Source organism: Syngnathus leptorhynchus, chromosome 19 (genome assembly GCF_054491065.1).
Source record: "Syngnathus leptorhynchus isolate UIUO chromosome 19, UIUO_Slep, whole genome shotgun sequence".
Taxonomy (NCBI): Eukaryota; Metazoa; Chordata; class Actinopteri; order Syngnathiformes; family Syngnathidae; genus Syngnathus; species Syngnathus leptorhynchus.
The window spans coordinates 1,609,023-1,635,649 of NC_141213.1; the positions used below are offsets into that span (position 1 = coordinate 1,609,023).

General features: G+C 47.2%; 4 protein-coding genes across 7 annotated transcripts; 3 read left to right on the forward strand and 1 right to left on the reverse strand.

The window, feature by feature from the left end:
- The first annotated feature begins 2,478 nt into the window (after positions 1 to 2,478).
- On the forward strand, positions 2,479 to 3,757 carry otulina (OTU deubiquitinase with linear linkage specificity a). The gene is made up of 3 exons (XM_085939294.1): positions 2,479 to 2,705; positions 2,810 to 2,931; positions 3,114 to 3,757. Exons 1-3 carry the CDS (start codon positions 2,592 to 2,594, stop codon positions 3,520 to 3,522), a joined length of 645 nt encoding a protein of 214 aa, XP_085795420.1. The 5' UTR covers positions 2,479 to 2,591; the 3' UTR covers positions 3,523 to 3,757.
- A 167-nt stretch (positions 3,758 to 3,924) lies between these two features.
- On the forward strand, positions 3,925 to 8,633 carry LOC147041506 (uncharacterized). The gene is made up of 11 exons (XM_085939291.1): positions 3,925 to 4,262; positions 4,835 to 5,077; positions 5,162 to 5,653; positions 5,994 to 6,173; positions 6,348 to 6,497; positions 6,623 to 6,699; positions 6,797 to 6,894; positions 6,965 to 7,117; positions 7,324 to 7,437; positions 7,542 to 7,814; positions 8,038 to 8,633. The coding sequence occupies exons 2-11, from the start codon at positions 4,920 to 4,922 to the stop codon at positions 8,266 to 8,268; spliced, it is 1,926 nt and encodes a 641-aa protein (XP_085795417.1). The 5' UTR covers positions 3,925 to 4,262; positions 4,835 to 4,919; the 3' UTR covers positions 8,269 to 8,633.
- Positions 8,634 to 8,891: 258 nt separating this feature from the next.
- ankha (ANKH inorganic pyrophosphate transport regulator a) lies at positions 8,892 to 14,870 on the reverse strand. Its single transcript, XM_085939293.1, has 12 exons — positions 14,434 to 14,870; positions 13,445 to 13,661; positions 13,250 to 13,368; positions 12,957 to 13,040; positions 12,634 to 12,804; positions 12,422 to 12,556; positions 11,647 to 11,739; positions 11,486 to 11,578; positions 10,377 to 10,506; positions 9,957 to 10,080; positions 9,785 to 9,884; positions 8,892 to 9,615 (listed from the first exon to the last, which is right to left on the reverse strand). Exons 1-12 carry the CDS (start codon positions 14,527 to 14,529, stop codon positions 9,493 to 9,495), a joined length of 1,485 nt encoding a protein of 494 aa, XP_085795419.1. The 5' UTR covers positions 14,530 to 14,870; the 3' UTR covers positions 8,892 to 9,492.
- Positions 14,871 to 16,362: 1,492 nt separating this feature from the next.
- myca (MYC proto-oncogene, bHLH transcription factor a) lies at positions 16,363 to 20,277 on the forward strand. Of its 4 annotated transcripts, none has more exons than XM_085939668.1 (4): positions 16,363 to 16,552; positions 17,608 to 18,343; positions 19,213 to 19,437; positions 19,545 to 20,277. In XM_085939668.1, the coding sequence occupies exons 1-4, from the start codon at positions 16,457 to 16,459 to the stop codon at positions 19,889 to 19,891; spliced, it is 1,404 nt and encodes a 467-aa protein (XP_085795794.1). In that variant the 5' UTR covers positions 16,363 to 16,456; the 3' UTR covers positions 19,892 to 20,277. The 4 variants fall into 4 exon arrangements, with proteins under 4 accessions (XP_085795794.1, XP_085795797.1, XP_085795795.1 ...); XM_085939671.1 differs by having other exon boundaries at positions 17,692 to 18,343; XM_085939669.1 differs by having other exon boundaries at positions 16,363 to 16,543.
- The last annotated feature ends 6,350 nt before the right edge of the window (positions 20,278 to 26,627 follow it).

The window sequence follows — 26,627 nt, forward strand, 5'->3', positions numbered from 1 at the left end:
AGCCGAGAAAAGAAAAGTGAAGGGAGCCTTTTGAAAGCAAACTCCAAAGTTTGACACCTTATTGGCTCTCCTGTCCGCTGTGACGCCTTTGAAGACGAAAGGAGGAAACTAGTAAATAATAAAATCATCCTCATACCAAAAATAAAAAAAAAAAAGCATAGAGAGCAGATCCATTATTAATAAGAAGACGGATGCTTTTTTTTTTGGTCTTTGAGGAGGATTTCAACTCTGCTGGCAGACACGTGATGTTCTTTTGTTTGCCTTTTTAATTGCGCTGGCCGATGAAGATCGGCGGCACGCCTGTCCGCGTACTTGCTGAAGAAGGAAAATAGTCGGCTTTGTCTTTTCGACAAGACTAGAAAGCTTCCACAACTACACATTCAGTGTGTGACTTTAGACATTAGCTGGCGGATGAGTGAATCATCCGCAATGCCGAAGGTAATTGCGCTGACACGAGTCGCTAGCTTAAGGGGGAATGCGGCTGGAGTTCGTGTCCTCGAAACACTTGAAAAGTTGCATTTAATGTAAACATGACAGCAATCGTAGCGACAAGTCGTCCTTGAGCTTTATCTTGAAAATGCGATGCTTGAAGAGGCCTCTTCATATTTCAAAATATCACAGTGCCACCGAAATGCAACAAACTTTGAACTTTGGGTGGGAAAAAAAAGGTGGTTGACCTTGGAACATTCTACGAGTTTATTTATCCATCCATCCATTTTCTGAACCGATTTGTCCCCACGGGGGTCGCGGGCGTGCTGGAGCCTATCCCAGCTGTCATCAGGCAGCAGGCGAGGACACCCTGAACTGGTTGCCAGCCAATCGCAGGGCACACAGAGACGAACAAGGAGTTTATTTATCTTTTATAAAATGTCATCTCAATAATTTTAACATCATCCACTGACATGTTTTTCACCACGAGATGGCAAAAACATCCCACACACTGTCCCTTTAAGGAAGGGAGAAAAGTTATGTGAAAATTAGCACATTATTAGCATGTTAAAACGTTTATCGCCTAAAATGTTATTGCATGAACATTATTAGGTTGAAATGGGAAATTTTGCATATTTTTTTTTCTGTTGTGGCACCAATAAAAAAAATATTGACCAAAGATTTAGAGTTGCTTTCAATGTTACTTTGTGTAAAGTACAATCCAGTCATTAAAGTGTCCTTGTCGTCGCCATTTTGCATTGTGACGTATTCACACTTCTTGAAAATAAACCAAAGGGAGTTGTGAATCGCTCAAAGACGGCCCCCTAATGATGGCTGCTCCTGCTTGGCCCCAAGATTAGGGGGGAAAAAAGGCTAGAAGACATCGTGGTCTAAGTGTGGTGTAAACTCCCAATCTATCCGTCAAGAGGAGGTAGAGCTCCCAAGGTGCTCTGCTGGTTCCATTGTGTTGCTGGCCTGTCATCTTAAATTAGAGACTACAGGCTCGGCCAGTGTGAGTAAGGGGGGGGGGGGAAAATCAATACTTGATGGAAGATTGCTCCCTGGAAAATCTGTTTTGATTCTTAGGATTAATTCTGGGGCAAAATGACACGCCATTAGGCACCGAAAATGAACATGCTCGGAAATTGGAGGGAAATGCAGGAGTAGGAGAAATAAAGTTCGATTGGGTAGGAGACCATAAAGAAAATATGTGCATGACATCACACAATAATATCTGATATACTTTTCAGGAACAGAACTTTTGTGGAGTACGTTTGATTTGAATCATTCTTGAAATGCAATTTTCTATTGGTCTATATTAGCGATGTTAACGTTTAATTTGTACAGCAGGTTTCAGTGTCTATTTTTTTTTTTTTTAATAAAGCGGTTCAGAAAATAAATGTACATTTTAATAAATAAATACAAATCGTGTATCTTGTTCTCTTCCTACCATGCCACTGTATTGTGCTCATACTTCGACTAAAGTATTTTTGAGGTGTTATTTGGAGGAAGAAAAAAAACAAAAACACTGCTCTAATGTATCCCGCTGAGATTTTTTCCACACAAGGTTGAAATGCATTATTGATGCCTCCCAATAATGCGTTTGGTACTCATGACGTGATCAAAAGTCAAACAGGATGCTGTAAAGATAAATTAAACATCGGCGCTTGTATGATGACCGTAATAACATCAACAAGAAAACAACACATGATTTGGAAGAGAAGACGATGTCTTGTTTTTTCGTCACATTCTGCCTTATTAAAGATTATTATTCAAGCCCACTTTTGGGTATTTGGGGGATTTTGTTGAATTTTTCCGAGCTCTAATGCAATCATAGTTCTATACTTTACTGAGTATGCAGCAATATGGTGCATCTTTTTTATTAAAAAGTACATTTGTACAAAATATTGATTACATTTTTGCACTCAGACGATGTGCCACGGACTAAGTTAACCATAATGCTCTGGCGTCCCCTGTAGGATTTATCTGTTTAAGAATTCAGGGCTTTTATGCTGCGTTGTTGTTGTTTGTTCTACAGGTGGCGGTGTTGCTAAACTGCAGTTGGTCACTGTTTCGTCGAAGAAGAAGCTCCTGTGACGTCACAACAACAACAACAGGAAAAGCTGTGGTACTTTTGGCTTTCTCTCGCCGATTTGGCAATAATGTCGTGGTTGAAAGCGGTGTCAAACGGGACGGACGATGTTTTTGAGGAGAACGCGGACGAACTTAACATTTCAGCCAAAGAATGGACGCTCAATATGAAGAGAAGAAACAGGGTAGGAGGTCTTTGTCATCACTTTGCTTACACTTCTCTTATGCAAGTATGGCGAACCGGAGCGTCCAAATCTTATTTATGTTTTTATATGTAATTGATGGTCAGGACGGTTACGTGGATGGTGCTGACGCTGGCGAGGATGCGGCGCTGGAGGTGGGTTTCAGGGAGGGCTTCTGCGAAGGAGCGTCCAAGACTCGGGCCATTGGACGACTTCGAGGGATTGTTTGGTAACGTGACTACCTGATATTTGATAACAATGGCCAAGAAGACATGTAGACTGATAATATAGCAATAGTCACTAGCATATGTTTTACAGTGAGGTAATATAAATTGAACCTCCCTTAAAATACCATTTCTACTTTTGTGTGTTCATTTCTTTGCTTTTTTTTTTTTCTGTGGCACTCTTCAGCGCAATTGGCAGCTGGTACCAGGTGGAGCAGCGCGGCCAGCCTTTCCCCGCATCCGTGGTGGCTCTCCTGGAGCGTGTTTCGCAGCACGAGGATTCCATCGTGGCTGAAATCATGAAGGCCATGGAGGCGCCGCCCCATCCCAGTGCTGACGATGTGGCAGAGAGCTTGGAGGAGCTCGGGGTGGCGTCACCCGCGGCCTGTCAGGAGAGCGACTGTTGCATGGATACGGATTGTCCTCCACATTGTCAAACAACACGTCACCCGGGCGGTGGCAGCAACATTTGGTCCCCGTCTCATGCCCGTGCAACAAACTTCAGCCAGCTGGTGCAGAGCTGCAGGGACATTGCTATGGAGCTCGGACTACCTCCGGGGCTGTTGGAGCACATCAATGAGTTGGAAAATATTTAATTGACATTTTCTATGTACCGACAATACGACCAGTCCCAGAAATGTTGGGGCACTGACACAACTGTCCCGTTTTGGGCTCCAAGCAGCACCCACAATGGCTTTGAAATGCAACTAACATATTGTGCTTGAGCTCGCGACCCCCACGGGGACGAAGCAGTAAAGAAAATGGATGGATGAATGCAATTTAATATTTTTTAATAATGGATCGAGTAATTAGATGTAAGTCAAATGTTTTGAATAAAATGAATGATTTTCTCTATAAATTTCGGGACGTCAATGAAGTGACACTGTAATTCCCGAGGTGTTTGTGAACGTAGCAACGCTTGGCGCGTCCCACGATGACGTCAGCGCATCAACCAGGAGCCGTGACCCTCAGCGGACCCCGCCCCCCAAACTACGAGGAGAGTCCGTCTCCTGGCACCCCCCTCCAAATCACCCCCTTTTATTTATTTTCATTTCAATTATTCTTTTTTATTTTAATTCAAACAAGCAAAACGTTCCGCCCAACCAGCGCAGACTCCAAAACGTCCCCTGCGCGGCGCTGTTGTTCTTAAGTAGCCGCGTCGAGTTGAGTCTCCAAGCTTGCGGCGCGTTGGTTTGGTTTGCCTATTCGAAGTTTTCCCAAGCTGCTGGCCGTTACGATTTGGCGTCATTCTGCCCCCAAAAAAGCCCGAAGCATCTGCTTCGTTTCCTTCTCAAGCCTGCCTGTCGACTTTGGACCCCCTCTGCCTTCTTCTCAGGTATTCCGCGTCTTTTTCAACCTAGATGAATGTTTTTGTCTCGTCTCGACGTGACAGTTGAACGCGTTGTTTTGCCACTCGTGTGTCCAAGCACATCTTTAACCTTACATTTGTTCTCATCTGCGATGTGAAATGTCGAATGTGTGTCGTTAGTGTTGCTAAAGGGAGTCAACATTCGTCTGCGTTTCTTTAATACTACATAGTCCTGCGAACACGAACTTGATCTCAATAATCGATATATCGTGCCATCTGATTCTCAAACTGAATTACTAGCAGTGAATTTTGATACAATCAAAGTATTAACTGTACACTTTCCAGCTTGCATTAATGTAGCAACATTCAAATGCTATTTCCGCATCGAACGTCATTTCCGGGTCATGATGAGGAGCCAGGCCAAAGCAATCGATGGAACAACATGCTGTTGAATTTTCTATATATATATTTTTATTTTTTTTAAGCTGAAAAGCATACATTAAAATGGTGGATGATGATAAGATGAAGTGTTAGTAATCCAGACATAATGAATCTAACCAATTGTAAGTCAAAGCACCTCTATAATATTATTGTTGCAGGCATGAGCGTCCAGGTCCAGCCGCCTTCTTAGGATCCGAGGCGACACTGTCGGGCCCCTGCAGATGTGTTGAGGGGAGCACTCCAATGGGGGCCTCCTGCTGCTGTCGCCCAAAGAGTCCCTGTGGCAGTATAGAGGAGCGAAGCGGTTTGCTGAAGGATGACGCCAAGGCCGCCGGGGCCGCGGGCCACTTAGCCGCCACGGCGGGTGGCACGTGTGGCCCGCAAGGGGATGAGGGCAAAAGGTCAAACACCCGCAAAGAAATGTTTGGTGTGTGTGTGAAAGCTTCTGCATTTTGAGTGTTTTTCTGTCTTTTTGTGTCACTCAGAATGATGACTGACACGGTGACCTTAAAAGTAGAGGACATCGACAACTTGCAGGTGAAACTTCTTCCGGAATTTGACGCGTCGGAACCAATGGTTACGCAGGAAAATGGCTCTTTAATGAGGGAAGCCGCGTCCAACAAAACCGCCGCTAATGCCACGCTGGATGAAGGCGCCGTCGGAGAAGAAAGCTTGGAAACTTTTCTGGACGCTAAAGAAACATCTGTCCTCGGATCAGAAGCGGATCGCCAACGGCAAGATGGCGACCGGCATCCAGCCTCATCCGTGCAGGTTCCAATCCAAGATGGTGGCCCGCAAGAAGCACCGCTGCATGCAGATGTTTGCCGGCGCGACGACGAGGGCGAAGCGGGTTCCGACGTACGCTGCGCGCTGCCGACGGAGCTTTGTTGGACGCATGAAGACCCGGCATCTTCAGTCGACTCTCAGGAGGCATCGGTGGCCGCAGAGTGTCACGAGAACACGCCCGAGCCCGACTGGTGAGTCATGTGACAACACAAGAAACATACCTTGTTTTCGCCTTCTGACCGTGTCATACAATATACAAAATTTAATAGTCATAAAAAAAAAAAACAAGTGGGAACATTTGTTTATTGAGTAAGGATAAACAAAAAGAACAATGTGCTGCGAAAGCCTAAAATGTGATGTTAAAAAAATGCTTTGGAATATCACCAGTTTCTTTTTCTTAAATGTCACCAGCTCAGTTTTACTTTCTTTTGTTGTTGGAGAATCATACTGGCCAAAAACGAAATTCTTTATGATCCAGTGGCTTGGAAAAGAAAGATGTCTGTGAAAGTATAATTTTCTCTCTGCATGTAGCTTAGTGACCGAGGACTCCAAAGATGGCGACCGCTCAGCGTTGATGTCTGGCCAAGCCGAAGAAAGCCCCGATGCTCCCGCCGAGCCCACAGAAGCGACGGGGGGCGGTGACGAGGGTCGCCCCGCGCACTTTAACCATGTGGCCGAGACGCTCGCCGCCACTCCCGAAGACGCGGACAGGTCAGCGGGGTTCAACGTCTTTCAAAGCAACAAACATTCCTCATTGACATGTTATTTCACTAGATGTCCACAAGGGGGCAGATGCGCACCACAACGTTTATTCCATGATGGTTTTTGTTGTGAACATTTAATTATAGCCTGCAACAAGGCAATCAAAATATTTGCTCTCTGCAGCTTACAGCCAGCCAAGCTAAACCAGCAAGACGGCTTGGACCTGCTTCCCGGTGACGACCGAGACGGAGGTCACCCCGCAGTCGCCGAGGGCGACGACGTGGAGGTTACCGAGCTACGAGCTCCGCAAATTCTCGCACAAGAATCCAGAAGGTGCGCTTCTACAAGTTCAATTTCAATGACGATAAGTTTATTTCCGGCCAGCCTGTCCACCATAGGTGTTTTTAAAATCCTACAAGGATGTCATGTTGTTGTTTTCCACCCCGCATCCTTCCCAGTGAAGAAGATCTGTACAGAGGAGAAGAGGATCTCCCGCCGTCTCCCGATGACACGCAACCATTCGAGAGCTGCGCACGTGAGTTCATCCTCGGATCTCAGTCGGATTCTTCCTCCGAGCCATCTGTTGTCGGCGCGTCATACGTGATGATGTAGCTTGCGTGTTTGTCTCACAGCGGAGGCCAGATGCAGTTTGGGTCCATCGGTGGACATTTTGTCTTACAGCCAGCGAGAATGGAGAGGAAACACCACCAAAAGTGCTCTCATTAAAAAGGTGCCTATTCTTTTTTTTTTTTTTTTTTTTGAAGACGCAGAAAGTGAAAACAACTTGTTACCTCCCCCAGGGTTACGCGGAGCTCTCGCAGAACTTTGCCGGCCTTCGGCAAGTGCGGGGGGACAACTACTGTGCCCTGCGGGCTACCTTGTTTCAGGTGCTCTCTCAGGCTTCTCAGGTGCCCGCGTGGCTTCAGGAGGATGAGGACCACGACGTGACCACGGTAACCCTTGACCTCCCTCGTCCAGTTAGACGTGCTCAAAGTCCAAATATCAAACTTTTACAATTCATCCTTTAATCCTTTGTCATTCTTTGACACATTAACTCGCACTTGCTTTTTTTTTTATTTTTTGTCGGGCTTCTAGACGTCTACCTTGGTTACATCACAGAAGAAATGGTAAAAAGTAAGAAGCTGCGTTTTCTTGGAAGTTTTCGCAGGACCTGTCTGCTCTGATGGCTCAGTGGAGATTTCCGGGCGAGACCGAAGCACATCCGGACGTTACCCAGCGGCTTCAGAACTACCTGGAGATCCTCCGGAATAAGGTTGACAAACCGAGCACCCCGTACTCATTCCTCACCTGCGTTTGTTTGTCAGCAAGGAAGTTAACCAAAAAAAATCCTTCACCCATTCCGTTTGCTCTCCTCAGTGGTGCGCGGCGGCCCGCTGCCCGTCAGATGTGGAGCGCCGCCAATTGTGCGAGGACTCCTTCCAGGGCGGCGAGGAGGAGGCGGCCATGCTGGAGGCGCTTAAGCTGCTGATGTTGCGCCGCGCGTGCCAGCTGCACGCCGGCATGCACGGCGGCGACCACGACGTGCCGCTCTTCTGCTGGCTGCTGTTTGCACGCGACTCTTCCCGCTGCCCGCGTGACTTCTTCGCCAACCATTTGAGTCACGTGGGCATCAGCGCCGGGCTGGAGCAGGTGAGCGGCACCTCTCGATGCACTTTGTGCCAAAATGGCGGCCGAGGGATTTTTTTTTCAATGCAAAAAAAGGAAAATACAGCTGACTTAAAGTTGGGTCATTCCAGTTCGATAAGTTTATCAACTCTAGCTTGCGATACTTCCAGTATTAGTGGTTCTTCCTGTTTTATAATTGTTGTTAATTGTTTGACGCTTTTTTTTTAATCGTCTTTGCATTCTCCAGGTGGAGATGTGCCTATTGGGCGACGCCCTGAGCTGCACCCTGCAGGTATATCGCCTATACATGGCCGACACGGAGGAATTTGTGGCCTACTACCCCGACGAGCACAAAGACGAGTGGCCCCGCGTTAGCCTGGTCACCGAGGACGATCGCCACTACAACGTGCCCGTCGCCAGCGTGGACCGAGAGGACGATGAGGAAACGGAGGACAAGCGAGCAGCGGCGGCCAGCTGAGTTCGCCTCCCATGCAAACCCAAAACCTCAGGTCTGTCCGTCCCCCCCGAGACCCCCCCCCCCCCCCTCCTTACCTACACTGGAATCGTCTCTTTTTTTTGGTTGATCTCATTAATTTATTATTTAAATCCAGACTGCTGTTGAAAGATAAAATCAGGTGCTCGCGTCATGAGCGCGGGGGTCTTATTTTTTTTTTTCTGCGAGTATTGTGTGTAACGTAACGCCTTGCCTTCTGCCAAGCCAGAGAGGAGGAGGAGTTTGTGGCAGTTAGGCGCCCGCGTGCTCCTCCCCGTTGCCTTACGACAAAAATGCACAAGAGTGAATGAATGTGGTCTCTTGCTCATCAATAAAGCACAAGAATCAAACGGCTTCTGGTCCAGTCCGTCACTTCCAAGCTCAATTGAGTCACACATGCTCAGGGCAGTGGCTAAACATTAAGTATCTCACTTCAAAAAGAATATCTAAAAATGGAGGGGAAAAAATACTCAAATGAAAAATGCAAAAAAAAAAAAAAAAACTACAAATTAATTGTAGTTAATTGTTGTTAATTAACAAATTATTTGAGGGGAAATAAAACGAGAAAAAATACACAAACATCCAAATAAGTATAATAAATCCATGAATAAATTTATTCAATAAATCATGAAAAATGCAAAAATAAAACCCAGATGGTCGAGGAAAATTTAGAAAAAGTGTTGCCTAGAAGGCTGAAGTGAAGCTGAAAGCATCCCAAGACAGAATTCATAATAAAGCAATTTATTTGCCAAATAAGAATGTCTGTACAGTATATACAGCACATAAAGATGAGACTCCGTCAAAGTAAATGCGTGATGTGATGTGATGAGGAGGAAGAAAATGGTGAAGAGGGATTCCCGATCCCTCGGTGCCGTCAAAACTCCACTTTAGAAAAGATGGTGTGATATCTGATACAATTGCACAACCCATCAAAAAGTCCCACCACATGTGTGGATTTTGTCCCCTCGTCCCCCCCCCCGCTCGTTGTCTCTTTCGTCTTTTGTCTTGCTGACGAGTAAAAACCAAGAAAGCCACGACGCTATGTACACTAGTTAGATCAACGCTCGGATGGCTTTGTTTACAGTCTGCGTCGGCACGCAGGTAGGGAAGGAGGGCGCCGTCCGTGGGGAGACTTCCGCTGTCCTTCTTTCGTCTCCCGCACGGGAAGAAAAAGAAAAACAAACCAAAAAAAAAAAAAAGTCCTCCGGCTCACTCCTGCGCTTCGTCGTCCTCGCGCAGCTCCTCCACGGCATCGGTCGGCGAGCGCACCTCGCTCATAGGCGCCGAGTCCTCGGCCTCCACCACCAGTTCGTTGGACAGCTCGCTGTGACGCTGGACGAAAACGTAAAGCTCGAGCTTGTAACGTACACAATTTATTTGGTGACAACAGGGGGTGTGTAGACTTTCTCACTGGCCTTCAAAGGATATCGCGGGTGAAAACAAGCCTCACAATAGTGTCATTTGTGTTTTGTCCCAGTGAAGCACGAGAGCGCTCGCTCACCTGTTGTCGGTAAACATAGCAGGCTGCTATGGCGACCATTGTGGACTCGCCGATGAAGCCGGCCAGGAGGGAGCCCACCCCCAGCGTGGCCCCGTGAACCCTGCGACACACCGGCAGTCAGTGCGGCGGCGAACATGGCGTCAGCCGACGTGTCACCGGCGGCTCTACCTACCCCATGTAAGGCAACACCACCAAGCTGGTGATGAGCACGATGATGCGTAGAACCGAGCTGGGCGCCAAAACAAACGTTTTCTTCAGCGTCATCAACCAGCCCGTCAGGTGCGCCCGAACCGTCACTATTCACACAGTATAAGCATCGACAGCTGTCTTAGCAACATACTATAGCCGATAGAAAAAGTCTACACACCCTGTTAAAATGGCAGGAACTTGTGATGTTCGGGGGAAAAAAAAAAAGACCAAAAATAAAGAGCGATGATGTGGTTGCATAAGTATGCACACCCTCTAATCGAGGGGTGATGTGGCCGTGTTCAAAATAAGTCTAAAAGAAGTCAGGTGATTTCGAACACAGTTGCGTTAGCTTTTCAACAGGGGTGTGTAGACTTTTTCTATGCCCTCTGAATGCTTTGTTTACCTGGAAGCGGGAAGAAGGAGAAAATGCGAAGGGGCACCACACAGAGCATAGCGAAAGGGTAGTCCACGCCGATAACATCCACCAGGATCTTCTCAGAGACATGCGGGCTCCAGAAGACCACAAAGCATAACTGTGCATGTGCAAAACAACAAAACACTCACTTGATGTTCTCAACCTATTGGCCTTTGACCTTTAATCAAAAAGCCATTCATCCATTTTCAAAAGAAAATAAAGAGCGTAAGCTCGGGCTAATTTTTCCTTTCCAGTAGATGGCAAATGGTCCAAAAACTTTGCTCACATAGTTTGTTCCTATTTATTTAAAAACACAAATACGGAAGTATAAAAAAAAAACAAAAAAACAAGAGGTGTTGTGAGAAAAGTGGGACGGCCAACCGTTATTTGCAGCCGAGCGGAGGCACCCGCGGGTGCTAGGCGGCGCCTCCACTTTGTGGTAAACAAGTCATAGCATGAGGAAACGAACTCATACCTTGTAAGGGAGGGAGGAGATGGAAAAAAAAAAGCTGTTTTGCTCACTTAGCTTTTTTGAAACAAAAGACGGTGATGAAGCTCGAGGGAGGGTGCGCTTGTTTTCCACCACACAGATTTTGGAATGTGTCAAGTGATGTCTTTTTTGCACTGGAACAGAACCTCCTTACTGAATTCCACTATTTGGCGCCTGCTTTGTTTCTCCCTCTGGTTTTCTGAGCGGGTGCAACCCGACACCTCGAGCCAGCCGAATATCCGGGCGGGCCGTGTGAACGCTTGGGCGCCCGCTTACTGTACATACTTGACATGGCAAATGTTGACCTTGTCGCCTGGTGTCTGCTCTTGTCATTCCAGAGCTTCTTTTTGGGGAAGCTCACGTGAAGATCGTGTGACCCATCACGTCACGGGAAAGGGGCCCTGGCTTCTGTCCCGTGACGTCAAATGGCCTGGCGCCGGTTTGTTTACACTTAATTGCCGTATCCGAGCCGTTAACGACGATGGCAATTTTGCGCTCGGGTTGTCAGACCGGCCGAGCGAATTCCCGTCAAAACTGTACGAGTGTCATCTGAATTCTGACAACGTTTTCATCATCTCTTTAGAAGCTCCAAAGAAATGAATCTTACCGTGAGCGAGAGGGCCAGACAGCAGAAGGTAAACTTTTTAATATGCGACTTGGTCACCGGTGTGCCGGCGTTCAGCTTGTTGCTGGGGTTGTTCTAGCGGGAAGGGGACGAGCTGGAGTTAGCACAAACATCCCCGGGCTCACGGCCGAAGCGTAGCGTACCTTGTCGAAGGCGGGATACACGGCTCGCAATTCAGTTAGCCACCCGTAGGGCATGTGACCCACCGGGTACGTCGCCGTCAGCACAGCCACTGCCTAGCGTGACGAGAAGACAGAGTTATTGGTGAGCAGAGGATAAAGAATATATGCCTGCCAATATTGTCTCTGCTTTGTCAACGTGTGTTGCTCCACCGTTTGTGTTCAGATTTTTGCTCGCTATATATACTATTGAAGCTGTTAGCATAACGTCGCTCGAGCGTATCGTCGTGAGCACGCTTGCTGAACATGAGAGTTGTTGTTGCCGTCATTGTGACCCGTGCGAGCAGCGAGAGGAGCTGAGCTGAGCGGAGCCGCTCCTTTCCAGGACTTTCCGCCAAAACGGCTTTGTGGGCCACTTGAGCGCACGCCGGAAAGCTCTAATGGGACTTAGTTGGCGTTGGCACACGAATACTTAAATTAGCACCGCCGCCGTCTGCCCGCAAAACACGACCTTCCGAGTCTGGAAGACCCAAAATACACACCTGAACTTTTCCATCAAACGTATTGAGACAAAAGTTCAGTGAAAAGCCACAAAGGATTTGTTTTTTAACTTCTGACAGGGACAAAAATAACACAGGCCAGGCACTGTCAACAGAAAACCATTACAGAACAGTCAGCGTGATTTTGTTTTTTTGGTTTCATCACCAAAACACAATTCTGTTTATTCTATTTGCTTTCAATCTTTTTTTTTCTTCCTCAAATCGTAAGATTTGTTGTGTGAAAGGAAAAGAGTGCGCACCTCTGTCGCCTCGGTGGTTCCCTTGAGGTCCCTGGACACGAAGAGGTTGACGATGGGCCGACTGATGCGCTGGGTGGCTAAGATGAGCGCCAGCGGCCACCAGAAGCTCAGCATCTTCTTGATGGTGGAGTCGCCCTGCCGCCCCACACAACAACAAAAAAAACGTCAAAAAGGCCACGCGCTTCTCCTCCGAGAAACCAACCGGGACTTACCCCGACGTCGGCTCCGCTGGAGTCCGGGATGGTGTCGTGGATGTTGCAGTAGTAGCCGAGGCCCACAATACTGAAGCGGACCAGGGCGCCCATGTAAAGCGAGAGGATGGGGATGAGGAGGGGCTCCACGCACTCCAGGTTGCTGTGCAGCAGGATGGCCACGAATACGATCTGAACGGCAACGCATGGCAGCTTTTTACACATGTAAACCACAGCTGACGGCACAATTTGCGCAGTCATCTCCAAAGTCATTGCAGAGAATTGCCACAAGATGGCAGCAAAGCGTTTTTCCTATTAGACATTTAAACTGGGCGACTTTGTACCTGCGCCACCACGTCCGAGATGGAGGCCGAGCCCACGATGACGCTGTACTTGTGCTTGAGGAGAATCCCGGCGTGAATCCACGCCTGCGTGCAAAAAAAACCGCAGATTTTACAACAAACTTGACAAGACGCATTGCTACGCTAGCTCCCTCTAGTGGTACACAAAAGTATCACTGAATGTAATGTTCAAACTAGTTATGGCTCCATTTTTGGGGAATATTTAGTTTGTACTTTTTGGGAGGGGGAGGCTGACAGCAGTTAGAATAAAATTTTGAGAAGCAGCAGGTGCTCACCATCGCATCCAGTAGAGGGAAAGCGGCCAAGTAGAGGAAGGCTTTGCGGGTTTTGTGGCCCACAGAATCGTCCACATGGTGGAGCTTGTTTATGATGTAGTAGCCCAGGTCTGTGTAGGCTGTAGCGTGAAAAACAAAAGTTGCCTCAGTGGCACTGACAGGAAATGGGCGTGTGTGTTTTTTTTAGCAAGGCACCTATCAAGATGTGCAGTACAAAGGCGATGGCACCCGCCGCCGCCATGCATGTGACGGCCTTGCGGCGATCACGCTTGCTGTTGATGAAGACCAGGCCCACGTTCTTGAAGTCGCTCATGGGGCCGGTGAAAAACTTCATGAGCGAGTAGGCCAGCCCGTAGCTGGCCAGCATCTCCACCGCATCCTCCTTGACTGTGGCGATGCCCCTGTTGAGCGCCTGCAGCGCCACCAATCAAACGTCACCAGTCACATCGCTTTGGGATCAAAACCCAAAAAGTGCTTTTTCACATTACAACTTAACCTTGGAAAAATACAATGTATTCGATTCAATTTGTGACTTTCATCGTGATAATATGAGCCTTTGTTCTTAAAACGGTTATATTTTTGGATAAGGACAAAAAAACACGAAGTGACTATTTTCACCCGCGGAACTAAGATTAAAAGTATGTTTGAGAAAATGTTTCCATTGGATAGCAAAACTTTGATAAGCTCGCTTCTGGAATAAGGAAGTGGCTTGGACTGAGGACTTCCTCCCCTCCCAGCTGCCCTTTCCCTTTTTTGCACAAGCCCCGGCCTGGCTGTGCTATTTATACTAGCAAAACAGGAGCATTACATAAGCTTAATCCCTACCTACATCTCTCCACTTCCACACGCCCTGAGTCTTTCTCGGGAAGGAGGGGCAGGTGAGAAAATGCCCCTCCACCCTCACACCCCCCCCCCCCCCCCCCCCCCTCTGTGACAGACGCATCTCAACACTTCCCTTCTGCCTATACTGCACATATATGCATCTACCCAGCCCCCCCGTCCCCCTTGCGGCTATGCTAGCATCCTGTGGGTATCTCTCAACGTCGTCTTTCATTTTCCGGCCGTTTTGCGGCGTAAAGCGAGACGAGCATCGTTAGCATTAGCCGCTTCCTCCTACCAGAGAGAGGCGGGGGTGCGAGGGGAGACCGCGCCGTGATGTTGATGGGGGGGGGGGGGGCGCTTACCTGCTCGCCGAGGTCGATGGCAACATTGGTGATTGCTAGAGGCACCAGGAAACGAAGAAGCGGCCAGTAAGGGCTCAGGGACGGGAACTCCACCATAGTAGAAGCCGGGCTGACAGCGGTGCGACGGGCATCTGCCTCGCTCTCGGGCTTGGGGGAGATTTGGTTCTGCTGCGGCTGCTTCTGTTGCTGCGGCTGCGGCGTCGTTGGCTATGGCTGACAGCGGCGGGGGGGTGGGGGGTGGGGGGCTAACGAAGCCGCTGGAAAGCAGGCGAAGCACCCGGGAGTCCCGCGGCGGGCAGCCGACGAGGCGCTCCGGCTGCGGCGGTGGAGGCGTCACCACAACAGTGCGTCGGTGAGGCCGAGAGAAGCAGGCGAAGGTCGGCAGAAGGCTGTGAGCGCGCGCATCTTCCTCCTCGGGAATCATCACTCGGGCGGGGGGGGAGGAGGAGGAGGAGGAGGAGGAGGAAGAAGGGGGGGCGGGCGGGGAGGGAGGTGACATCAAACTATACCCAGCTCAAGCGAGGACCTTCAACCCACTTGCGCAAACACGCATGTTCATGGAGATCCGTTGCAGCATGCCAGTCTTATGTAGCAGATCACTCGACTGACTTCTTGCACTACTGTTTGACACTAGTTGGTGGGGGGCCTCGCACCAAATTCTGCCCCCCCCCCCTCCTAATACGGAGCGTGTATATAACGTACCTCCTAACAAAGAATTTTCATCCAACAGGAGGAAAACCACATGGAGTCACAAGGGTCAAGCTACGTTGAAAGTGTTTTAACGTGTTTTCAATTACAAGTAATTGCGCCTCATGTGACACGCCCGATGCAAGTTATCGTCGAGAACAATCCGTCTTTTGATCCCGGCTGCTCAAGCCTGCACGCAAAGTTGCAATGTGCATAGAAATGCGACTGAAATAAATGCTTACTAACTCCAAAAGTAAGCATATGTGTGTCAAATGTTCCCAATTGTGTAACAGGCGACATCCTTCGAGCGGACGGACGCTGCCCAGTGAAAACACCCGAGCGAGCGTATTTTATGCTGAAGTTCACAAAAATATATATCACATGAAGTCTTATGTTCACTTTCCGTCTTCTTCTCATTTTCAATCTTCTTCCTTGTTTTTTTTTCCCATGATATGTAGCAACGTGGCTTTTTTTTTGGCTGCACGTGTGTGAGGTATGTGTTTACAAAAGTTCTTCAACCTCTATTTTTTTGGGGATGGGAGGTTGTTTTTGCCCATGTTCGCAGCCTGGGGGCACTGCCGTCCTTGTTTGATACATTTACGAGTGTTGGCTCCCCTACACAGCTCTTTAGAAATTTCAAGGCGGATGTTTGCGCACCAGTATGGAAAGATGAGAATTCAAAACGCACGGACGGTTGTGCGTTTGAGACCAGTCAAGAACTCTACAAATCACCCTCGCTTTGCTTTCTAAGAAGCTTGCGTCCACTCGGCACACATGGGACATCATATTAAGTACACTTGGACAACCAAATGAACTCTGTGCTCATTTCTAAATATCAGAATTGTATTTTTAACTTTAAAATAATAATTGGAATAGTCAATATGGAAACACCTTTCTCTAATATTTGATTCCCTTTGGTTGTTAGGATTTGTAATTGTTGTGCTACTCTGTCAAATGCATTTGCATGTCTGAATGCTTAGATTGAAAAAAAAACAAAACGGCGACAGTTAAGATGAGTCATGAATCAACATGCGTCATAATGTTGCCAGAATCAACTCAAACCTGGCAAAGCAATCCAGTCAGGTTTAGCGTTCAAGGTGATGGAAGGGTGACATCTAGCGGCCGCTGGAGGTACTTGTTACAGTGTAAACTCTTCGCCTCGTTTCTTCTCGACTGGCGTCAATAATTAATCAGGCAATTAGCTGTCTCGCTCAACATGATTGGTCGACTCGCTCTGAGCAACTCAGCAGAGTATCCATTGATTTGACTGCTGAGTCATGGCGGCAAGTTGGTGACGAGAGACTCCTTTGGTTGTTGTTTATGAGTAACTTTTAAAATGTTCTCATGCCTCATGAGAGGAAAGTATAGGCATACATTTCTAAATATCTATTATGTCGAAACAAGGAAGGAAGAAATGAAAAAAGTAAGAAAGGTAAGTATTGAAATAAATGTAATGCATAAAAAGAAGGATGCGGGAATAGAAGGAACTCAAATGTGGTACTGAGGGAAGTCATAATTTGGTTCTTGTAGGAGCAAGTAAACGACACCAGGGGGTGCTCAAAGCCCGCGAAATGTCCTTCCCGCCATGCATCGTAGGCGTCCACTCCGCGCTTTCCAAAACTGCGACACATTGCATGCCTGATTTGCCTGAATTAAAAATTCCTCCTGCGGTTGAAGAGCGACAATTCGCCTGTCGTAGAGGCGAAACCGACATGAACGTCTTTTCTGCATTTTTCGCGTGTGCACCTGTTCGCCGGTGAATGTTTGCTATAAGCCACACTATGTATCTTGTTTTTGTTCCAAAACAACATTGATGAATTAATAAAAAAAATATATGTTTGATATTTGCGAGCGTGGCTGTAATATGAATCAAATGATATCACTTTCCACACTACATTAATATGACTCGCGTGTCTCCAGTCAATGGGGCCGCCGCTCTACTATAGCCACGCCCATTTTTTTCTACTCGTACCTGACGCAGTATGTAAAATAGTACCCAGAAAACCTCATAAGAAGTTTTTTTTTTTTTCACCAGGAAATTAGTGTTGAGTGTTGTGTATGGGGAGATATCGGGGTGAGTTTAATATCAATTTACCGATTTTAAGCGACGTATATTTTTATTGTGGGGGTGGGGGGGGGGCAGGCGGAGGAGGTGGCTCGGGGTAGTGACGCGGCCATATATAGCCTCAGTGCCGCGGACTCTGATGTGATTCTCGAAGTAACTCAATCCTCTCAGAAGCTTGCAGAAGCTTCATTCGTTGGCTGCAACGCCGTCGACGCTCATGCGTCTTTATTCGGCCACGCAGATTTTATTTTCACGAAGGACGCCGAAGGAATAATTTTCACCTCGTTTTGTTTTTCCCACTTGTTTAAAGCAACAGAGGTAAGGCTGCAAGCCTGAAGTCGACACCTGCTGCTCGCGTTTTAAGTCTTTTATTTTTTTTTTTCAATTTGAACTGAGCTCCATGCATGTTGTCGGCCGCCTAGCTTGCAGCATCCCCTCGGCGCCCCGCCATCATGCCGCTCAGTTCTGCTCTGCTAAATCGGAACTACGACTACGATTCCCTCCAGCCTTACTTCTATTATGACCACTCGGAGGAGGACTTCTACCCGCAGCAGCCGCAGCCCCCTGCACCCAGCGAGGACATCTGGAAGAAGTTCGAACTTCTCCCCACGCCGCCCCTGTCGCCCAGTCGGCGACCTTCGCTTTCTGGCTTGACCTACCCGTCTAACGCCGACCAGCTGGAGATGGTCAGCGAGTTCCTGGGCGACGACGCCATCAACCAGAGCATCATTTGCGACACAGCCGACTACTCAGAGACTTTCCTGCAGTCAATCATCATTCAGGACTGCATGTGGAGCGGCTTCTCAGCCGCGGCTAAGCTCAAGAAGGTAGTGTCCGAGCAGCTGGCCACGCTGCACGCCGCCCGGATGGACGTCTCCGCCTTCGCAGCAGCAGCCGCCGTTGCCGCCGCGGCCAACCCCAGCCTCGCGACCCCCGCCCCTGCCTCGGATGCTTCCACGACGGGGTCCACCGAGGTAGCCGCCTGGAGGAGCTACCTGCAGGACCTCAACACTGCAGCGTCAGAGTGCATCGACCCCTCGGTGGTCTTCCCTTACCCGGTGGCTGAGACCCCCAAGCAGAGCGAGCATCCCTCTCAGGACCTGGGACTTGACACGCCTCCCTACAGTGGCAGCAGCAGCAGCAGTAGCAGCGAATCAGGTAGGACATCGTTGGCATCTTCATTCTCACGGTGACCTTTGTACTCACTGAGGGGCGTGGGCGCAGTTCTGCTTTCACTCATTTTAGTATTACTGATTATCTCTTTGATGCCGTTATGCCATAAATTGACTTTTGACCAGCATGTTTTCAGTAAAGGTGCAGGAGTTGATCCGTTAATCAATTTCATAGATTGAAATCTACTTTGATAAGCCGTGCACCTGTTATCCGTTTTCCTTCATGAAAACAGATTGATTTGCACTGAATTTAAATAAGACAAATTGCAAACATTAGCTTCTTAAAATAGTTGTTAGTTGCTGTCCTAATTTAGTCTTTTCGAAAATGTTAAGTTGTTTAAATTCATTGTTTTACTGGATGCAGTTCCCTAAATTGCATCATGGATTTAGTAAGCACTGAATTTGGGTCTCCAGCTGGGTGGGTGATGCACCTTCCCACCCCAAGTTCCAAATATATTTTTTTATTCATGTTGCGGGCGTTCCTAGGATGCACTTGTTGTTCCAGGAACTAAAAGGGTAATGCTATTGGATCTGTCCAGTGCTGCGACCCCGCCCCAAATATTCCTGGATGTCTCCAAAGCACCACAAACACACAGCAGCTCGACTTTCTACCCAATAGTATTGGCACGAAGATTATTTTCCTCGCTGCGTTCACGAGCTAGAGATCATTTTCAAGTTCTCATTGAGAGTTTGAGGAAGCCTTGACATGTAACAAAGTTCTTTAAATATAACCATTTTATTTTGTATGATTTAAAAAATCTTTGAATTTAATTTTTGTATGTCAGGGCAGTTTAGTCGCCTTGCTCAAGAGCGCTTTGACTGTCATGTGTCATGTTTGTTTTGTTTATGTTGCAGAGGATGAGGATGAGGAGGAGGAGGATGTGGACAACGGCAAAGAGGCGGAGGATGAGGAGGAGATCGACGTGGTGACGGTGGAAAAGCGGCAGGCGTCGAAGCGTTGCGACTGGTCGTGCATCGGCACCGCCATCCCCCTGGTGCTCAAACGCTGCCACGTCTCCACCCAGCAGCACAACTACGCCGCGCACCCGGGCAAGCGGCTCAAAATGGACGACGGTGGAGGTAAGACCACTTGGATATCTTCTGTACCCATGTTTGGCTTTCACATCTTTCTTCCCGGTATCCACCAAAATCAACCCACGTTTGCCCTTCCTTTGCCCCCCCCCCAGAGTGTAGAGGCGTAAGCCAGAGCGGCGCGCCCAAGCAGATCAGCGCCAACCGCAAACGCCGCAGCCCGTCCGATTCGGAGGACCGCGACAAGCGTCGGAGTCACAACGTGCTGGAGCGCCTCCGCCGCAACGAGCTCAAGCTGAGTTTCCTGGCTCTGCGTGACGAGATTCCCGACCTGGCCAAGAACAACAAGGCGTCCAAGGTGGTGATCCTCAAGAAAGCGACAGAGTGCGTGCGCACCATGCACGCCGACGAGTGCCGCCTGCTGTCGCTCAAGGAGCGGCTGAGACGCCGGGGGCAGCTCCTGGCGCACAAACTCGCCGGTCTGCGCCAACAGAACGCTTAATCGGCGCCCGCCCACTCGGCTCTTTGTTCGTTCGTCCGTTTGTGTTTTTGGATGCCGACTGTCCCGCGCAGTCGTTTGCATGCAATTGCCGAGGGGAAAAAAAAAAGATGGAATCTGTTGATACTGCCTCAAATCGAGTTATGGCTGGGTTCAGATATTTAAAGTTTATTTTTATTAAGAAAATAGAAGGAAAAATGGTGCCCCAGTGTTCCACAACAGGGGCCCGAATTAAAAGATGCATTTTTATGTTTTTGTATATATTTAATATTTCCTAAGAAAATTTATTTTTGGATCTCAATTGTCTGGATTTTCAGACCCCGTGTTTGTTTTTTGTATTCTGTTCCTAGATCCTCTTTTTGAAATATAAAAAGAATAATGTTCTCTCATTTTCAGCCTCTTTTCTTACCAGGCGTCAACGTTCACAACAAAAACATTACAGTATTAAAAAGAAAAATAGCCAAAACTAGGCTAAAATGGTCATTTCAAACTAACAAAATGTCAAATTGTATCAATCGGGTATATTCCGACAGTATTACGATCTCACTTTTTCCTGGACATTTGCTGACTAAGCCTGAAAAAGTGTCAGAACAAACCCATTTCCTCTGCTTTTTTTGGCGCTACATTGTGTTTTTCTGGGAATATTTCAAAGTGTCTTCCAGATGTTGGTTGTGTGTGATTTTCCTGGCCGGAATGGATGACGCAGCCTCTCGAGTCATCTCTCATACTCATTGTAAGAGGACGACGTCGGCAAGATGAGTGTGCGGTATCGTTCGTCTGACTTTATTCTTCAGTCGCCGCTGAGAAATCGTGAAACATTACACTGCGTCATCGGGTCGATGGTAAGTGAAGCCTCATGGCACGCTTGTTATGTAACAGCATCAGGAGAACCGCTGGATGTCATCAGCTGACCAGGGGCTGGGGCTTTTTTTCAATACATTTTCTTTTTTCCCCAGAATTGGCCTGCAAAATAAAATAAATAAATAAACAGCTCTGCAAAACTACTTGGACCCTTGATCCACTCAGCGAGTTCTTTGGTTTTGTCGCAATGAAAAGGCTCCTTCGGGGTCTGCACCTGTCCGAGACAGCGGCCGCCTTCGTTGCACTTTAGCGTCTTGGATTTACAACCCTCAACTGGAGGGATGGGCCCCATTTCACCCGTCCCGCCAGGGCGGGGCTTTGGTGGCAGCTGGGACGATTTGATTGGCTCCTTGTGCGAAGAAGCCGGCATGGCTCCGCCTCCTTACACACCGCCGCCCTCAGCTGTCACTTTCCATCTCATTGAGACCCTTTTACGAAGAAGCACGTCATATCTTTACTTTTATCCAAATCGGCACAGTCGCACAAATTCCTACTTGACTCACGTTTTCATAATTTCTCAATTAATCGATTAGGAATCGGGTCATTGTTTTGAGTTTGATTTGGTTGACTTCATATGTAATCTCGTCGCAGTTTTGTTTGTGCAGGTGACGTCACTGGTGTGCCTAATGAAGCGTCCCAGCATTTAAACGCCAGCGAGCTCATTTTAGCAACCCAAGGATGTCATGAGTGCTGCGTCGCCGTTTGTAAACATCGAGGAACTGGTCGTCATCTCGGTGCACGTGTACGTGCGTGCGCGTATCATTAGAAGCCATTTTCAAAAGTAGGCCAGCATTCGTGCACGTGACAAATGTCAACCAAAAAGGTGAGCGGTGGGTGACATCATCACGGGAGAGTCCCCATGACACACAACTTTGCGAAATGAAACTCGCGTTGTTTTTCAAGTTTGGGGGCGTTTTCACTCTCGTCTGATTTATTTTCCTTTTTCTTTTTCCTTTTCTTCTCTCTCTCTCTCTCTTTCTTTTAATAGTAGCTACTTCCCCTTTTCTTGGAAACAACTCCCCGGCACACTGAATTGGCCCCGTGCCGCTGCGGGTTTGCGGTGTGGTCGTAGCCAACTGTCGCGTTACGCTTCTTAAAGGGACACTGAGCACTTTTTTTGGGCGCTGTCGACACTTTTAGACTAAATTGCCTGCTAAGATTAATTGCACGATTTTCGTAGTAAAGAAAATGCTCTCAGCAGGAAGTGCATCGAGGGAAGCGCCTTCATTCACAAACGTTTGAAATGTCAAGCCAACAGCTAGCCCGCGAGGTCACCGAGGGCGTTCGGTGGGTGGGTGTAACGAAGGGGGGGGGGGCGATTTTAAAAATAGCAACCGACCATTTTAAGTGGGAGTGTGTCCTCATCAGCACATCTCCGATTAAACTCTGCGCTCGCTCGTGTCATGTCTGGCATGTGGTGTTGGTTTCCATACAGGAAGGCCTGCACGTTCTTCTTATCGAGCAACACGAGACAGCTGCTGGCTCCACGCAAGCTTCTCAAACTGCTGCCGCTCGCAGGTGAGCCACTGGCCTCATCTTCCCTCCCAAGCTTCTTTTTTTTCCGAAGAGATTGGTGGGTCTTCACCACGGGACACGTGGAAAAAGAGCTTCCCAGGAATCGATCAACGCATCGGGCGCTTCATCGTCCAAATAACTTTCGGGGTTCACGGCTCCCTCTACAGGAGGGAAGTGGAACTTAATGTTGGCTCGTGAGTGAAAGAACCGTTCAGAATAAAGAATCTTTTCAGTGAACGAGAGTCAACGAATCACTTTCTAATGCGCATTGAAGCTGGTGCCACCTCGCCGTAAAACAAAACGAAGAAGAAAATGACGTAACTTCCCGTTCACGAACGAGTCGTGAATTGCATTTCCCGTTCACCAACTGAACGGATCTGTGAGTGAACGAATCAGTGAGTGAGTGATTTGCATTTGCAATTCATCGCGAGAACGGATCAGTGAGGGAACGAATCCTGACTTTCCCTCGCGAACGAGTCAACTGCCTTCTTCCCGTGCGCGAACGAGTCAACTGGCTTCTTCCCGTGCATCAACGGATCAGTTGGTGAACGTGTTGCGTCTCCCTCCTGGCGTGAACTATGTAAACCAGAGAATGTCGATTTGCCAAGGAAAGAAAGAACCACGCACTGAAACACCACTTCTTTTATGCACGTTTTCTCCAAGCTAACGGCTAACGTTACTGTATAAAGGGATGCGCCGTTATGCAAAAACGGGGAGAGTATGCTTCTCTTTGGTTAATCTTTATTTTAAAACACTTATAGTAGTTTTGAAATAACGTGTATGCATATATACGCCTGAATATTGTTGTCCAATATATCTACTTCAATTTCACATTAGATTGCTGGTTTGAAATGTACTTTTATTATTATTATTTTAATAAACATATATGTTAAAACTTGGCTGGTATTTGATTCCTTGTTTTTATATTCGCCAATTAAAACATAAAAATCTGACATTTGGTTAACTGCTTTATATGACAATGCGTATGTGTTTTACATTGTTCTATGAGTTGGTGTCCCCCAAAATAACAAATGTCGGCATAAGGGATTGTTTTTTTAAACCTTTTATTCAAAACACATCATCACCATCAACTACAATGTCGGCATAACGTGTGTCGTCAACGCTGTCTGTCACTCACTCGTGAATCTTCGCGAACGAACCTGAAAATGGCGCTGTACCTAATGGAATGTCCGATCAAACAGCCAATCAGGAAGTGGGGGTGAGGGCGGGTGTGGCACTTTTCACTTTCCCTTAAGCTTTTTCCCTAATGAAGTGGCCTGTGATTAGGTACATCTGAAAATGGCGGTGTACCTAATGGAGTGTCCGAATGACGTCACCAATCAAACAGCCAATCAGAAAGTGGGGGGTTGTTTGGGTGTGGCACTTTTCACTTTCATTTAAATTTTGACCATGATTTTTCCCTAATGAAGTGGCCTGTGATTAGGTACACCTGAAAATGGCGGTGTACCTAATAGAGTGTCCGAGTGACGTCACCAATCAAACAGCCAATCAGAAAGTGGGGGGTTGTTTGGGTGTGGCACTTTTCACTTTCATTTAAGTTTTGACCATGATTTTTCCCTAATGAAGTGGCCTGTGATTAGGTACACCTGAAAATGGCGGCGTACCTAATGGAGTGTCCAAATGACGTCACAGATTAAACAGCCAATCACAAAGTGGGGGTGAGGGCGGGTGTGGCACTTTTCACTTTCACTTAAACTTTTTCCCTAATGAAGTGATTAGGTACACCTGTGTCCGTGTGACGTCACAGATCAACCAGCCAATCAGAAAGTGGGGGGTTGTTTGGGTGTGGCACTTTTCACTTTCATTTAAGTTTTGACCATGATTTTTCCCTAATGAAGTGGCCTGTGATTAGGTACACCTGAAAATGGCGGCGTACCTAATGGAGTGTCCAAATGACGTCACAGATTAAACAGCCAATCACAAAGTGGGGGTGAGGGCGGGTGTGGCACTTTTCACTTTCACTTAAACTTTTTCCCTAATGAAGTGATTAGGTACACCTGTGTCCGTGTGACGTCACAGATCAACCAGCCAATCAGAAAGTGGGGGGTTGTTTGGGTGTGGCACTTTTCACTTTCATTTAAATTTTGACCATGATTTTTCCCTAATGAAGTGGCCTGTGATTAGGTACACCTGAAAATGGCGGTGTACCTAATAGAGTGTCCTTGTGACGTCACAGATCAACCAGCCAATCAGAAAGTGGGGGGTTGTTTGGGTGTGGCACTTTTCACTTTCATTTAAATTTTGACCATGATTTTTCCCTAATGAAGTGGCCTGTGATTAGGTACACCTGAAAATGGCGGTGTACCTAATGGAGTGTCCTTGTGACGTCACAGATCAACCAGCCAATCAGAAAGTGGGGGGTTGTTTGGGTGTGGCACTTTTCACTTTCATTTAAATTTTGACCATGATTTTTCCCTAATGAAGTGGCCTGTGATTAGGTACACCTGAAAATGGCGGTGTACCTAATGGAGTGTCCTTGTGACGTCACAGATCAACCAGCCAATCAGAAAGTGGGGGGTTGTTTGGGTGTGGCACTTTTCACTTTCATTTAAATTTTGACCATGATTTTTCCCTAATGAAGTGGCCTGTGATTAGGTACACCTGAAAATGGCGGTGTACCTAATAGAGTGTCCGAGTGACGTCACAGATCAACCAGCCAATCAGAAAGTGGGGGGTTGTTTGGGTGTGGCACTTTTCACTTTCATTTAAATTTTGACCATGATTTTTCCCTAATGAAGTGGCCTGTGATTAGGTACACCTGAAAATGGCGGTGTACCTAATGGAGTGTCCTTGTGACGTCACAGATCAACCAGCCAATCAGAAAGTGGGGGGTTGTTTGGGTGTGGCACTTTTCACTTTCATTTAAATTTTGACCATGATTTTTCCCTAATGAATTGGCCTGTTATTTGGAACACCTGAAAATGGCGTTGTACCTAATGAGTCTCCTAGTGACGTCACAGATCAAACAGCCAATCAAAAAGTGGGGGTGAGGGCGGGTGTGATTTTTTTTATTATTTGACTTATTTAAAAAAAAAAAAAAAGAAGCTCAGTGTGTGTGGGGGGGAGCGATTTTTTGAACGACTCGTTTGAACGAATCTTTTGAGTGAAGTGATTCTAAAGATTCAGTTCACTTAAAAGAACTGGAATGCTTTATCACTAGTGGAAGTGACAAATGCGGACAGAGTCGAATGGTGCCGTCAAGAAGTGTCGCGTTGGTGAAAGTAGCTGAGGAGATGTGAGAGATGCGGTGATGCTCAAAGTTTTCTTTTTTTGACTCACATTGAGAGGAAATGATGCAGATGAGCTCCCATCTTTCTCAGGTGGCCTTTTCAAGTGCCCCCCCACCCACCCCCGCTTTCTTTTCACCGTTTCTCACTTCTGCTCAGCCAAGCCTCCTTTTGACTCACTTTGGCTCTAGAGGTGCTGAACAAAAAAGGTTCTTCGTAAGAAGAACATTACAGGAAGGATGGGAAATGTTTGACATTTTTCAATAAGCAAAAGAAAAAAAGTCGCAAAACTCCATAATGAGCGTTTTGGTGATTGTATGAGAAGAAAAAATAATGTGGTAGACATTTGAGGCACTCTTCTCAGAATGATGCTTGTCACATCTTTGTCTTTTGGACAAAATTCAGCGGCTTCCTTTTTGAACGCACGTTGAGATGCAAGCTAGCTTTTTGTACGCAAGCACTTTTAGATAGTTATTCAAAAAATATAGTCATCTGTGTGCTGAGTGAGATGTTTATTCAGTTTAGACATTAACAAGCCGGTGGTGCTCAAGCATCTTTGAAGTCTTGCGAAATATCTGTGGAGGTAGACATTTATTTATTTATTTATTTATTTTCATGCCGTTCTATTACATGATTGTTTTGCATCGCTGATTTTTTATAAAGCTAAGTAAGTACAAGATGGTGGATAAGAAGGATGTCATGCTGCCAAGACCCAGGCTGCGGCACAAGCACTACTTTTTTTTTTTTTTTTTTTAATCAAAAAACAAACTGGCGGGGGTCTGGGTAAGTTTTCCACACAAGCGCGGCAACCTACTTTCACTTTTTATTCGTCAGGCTGTCAATCAGTCAGTCAGGAATTGGGGCGTCGCTCCCTCGGCCCACAGCTGTTGGACCTCTCAATCAAATGAAGGTATCTGCTTCTCATGATGGCCATGATATGAACACGTCACGGTGGGAGGGGTCCAAGGGGCTCTCCCTATACGACCCTTGAACGTGCAAATTCAGAGTCACGGTGGTGACTACCGAGTTCAACGACGTTAATGTTTGAGCCGTACGTTCCGTCAATACCTCGTCAGCCTTTTGGGAAGACTCCCGATCAGTGGGGCCCAAATATT

What these genes read in the sequence shown, in the direction of transcription:
- otulina (XM_085939294.1), top strand. Translation starts at nt 2,592, where the DNA reads ATGTCGTGGTTGAAAGCGGTGTCAAACGGGACGGACGATGTTTTTGAG. An exon ending in ATATGAAGAGAAGAAACAGG is followed by an intron (nt 2,706 to 2,809) that starts GTAGGAGGTCTT and finishes ATTGATGGTCAG; the next exon opens with GACGGTTACGTGGATGGTGC. An exon ending in CGACTTCGAGGGATTGTTTG is followed by an intron (nt 2,932 to 3,113) that starts GTAACGTGACTA and finishes GGCACTCTTCAG; the next exon opens with CGCAATTGGCAGCTGGTACC.
- LOC147041506 (XM_085939291.1), top strand. Translation starts at nt 4,920, where the DNA reads ATGGGGGCCTCCTGCTGCTGTCGCCCAAAGAGTCCCTGTGGCAGTATA. An exon ending in AACACGCCCGAGCCCGACTG is followed by an intron (nt 5,654 to 5,993) that starts GTGAGTCATGTG and finishes CTCTGCATGTAG; the next exon opens with CTTAGTGACCGAGGACTCCA. An exon ending in CTCGCACAAGAATCCAGAAG is followed by an intron (nt 6,498 to 6,622) that starts GTGCGCTTCTAC and finishes CATCCTTCCCAG; the next exon opens with TGAAGAAGATCTGTACAGAG.
- ankha (XM_085939293.1), bottom strand. Translation starts at nt 14,529, where the DNA reads ATGGTGGAGTTCCCGTCCCTGAGCCCTTACTGGCCGCTTCTTCGTTTC. An exon ending in CCAGCGGAGCCGACGTCGGG is followed by an intron (nt 12,557 to 12,633) that starts GTAAGTCCCGGT and finishes GTGGGGCGGCAG; the next exon opens with GGCGACTCCACCATCAAGAA. An exon ending in TGTATCCCGCCTTCGACAAG is followed by an intron (nt 11,579 to 11,646) that starts GTACGCTACGCT and finishes CCTTCCCGCTAG; the next exon opens with AACAACCCCAGCAACAAGCT.
- myca (XM_085939668.1), top strand. Translation starts at nt 16,457, where the DNA reads ATGTTCTCATGCCTCATGAGAGGAAAGTATAGGCATACATTTCTAAAT. An exon ending in AAATGAAAAAAGTAAGAAAG is followed by an intron (nt 16,553 to 17,607) that starts GTAAGTATTGAA and finishes TCGGCCGCCTAG; the next exon opens with CTTGCAGCATCCCCTCGGCG. An exon ending in CAGCAGTAGCAGCGAATCAG is followed by an intron (nt 18,344 to 19,212) that starts GTAGGACATCGT and finishes TTTATGTTGCAG; the next exon opens with AGGATGAGGATGAGGAGGAG.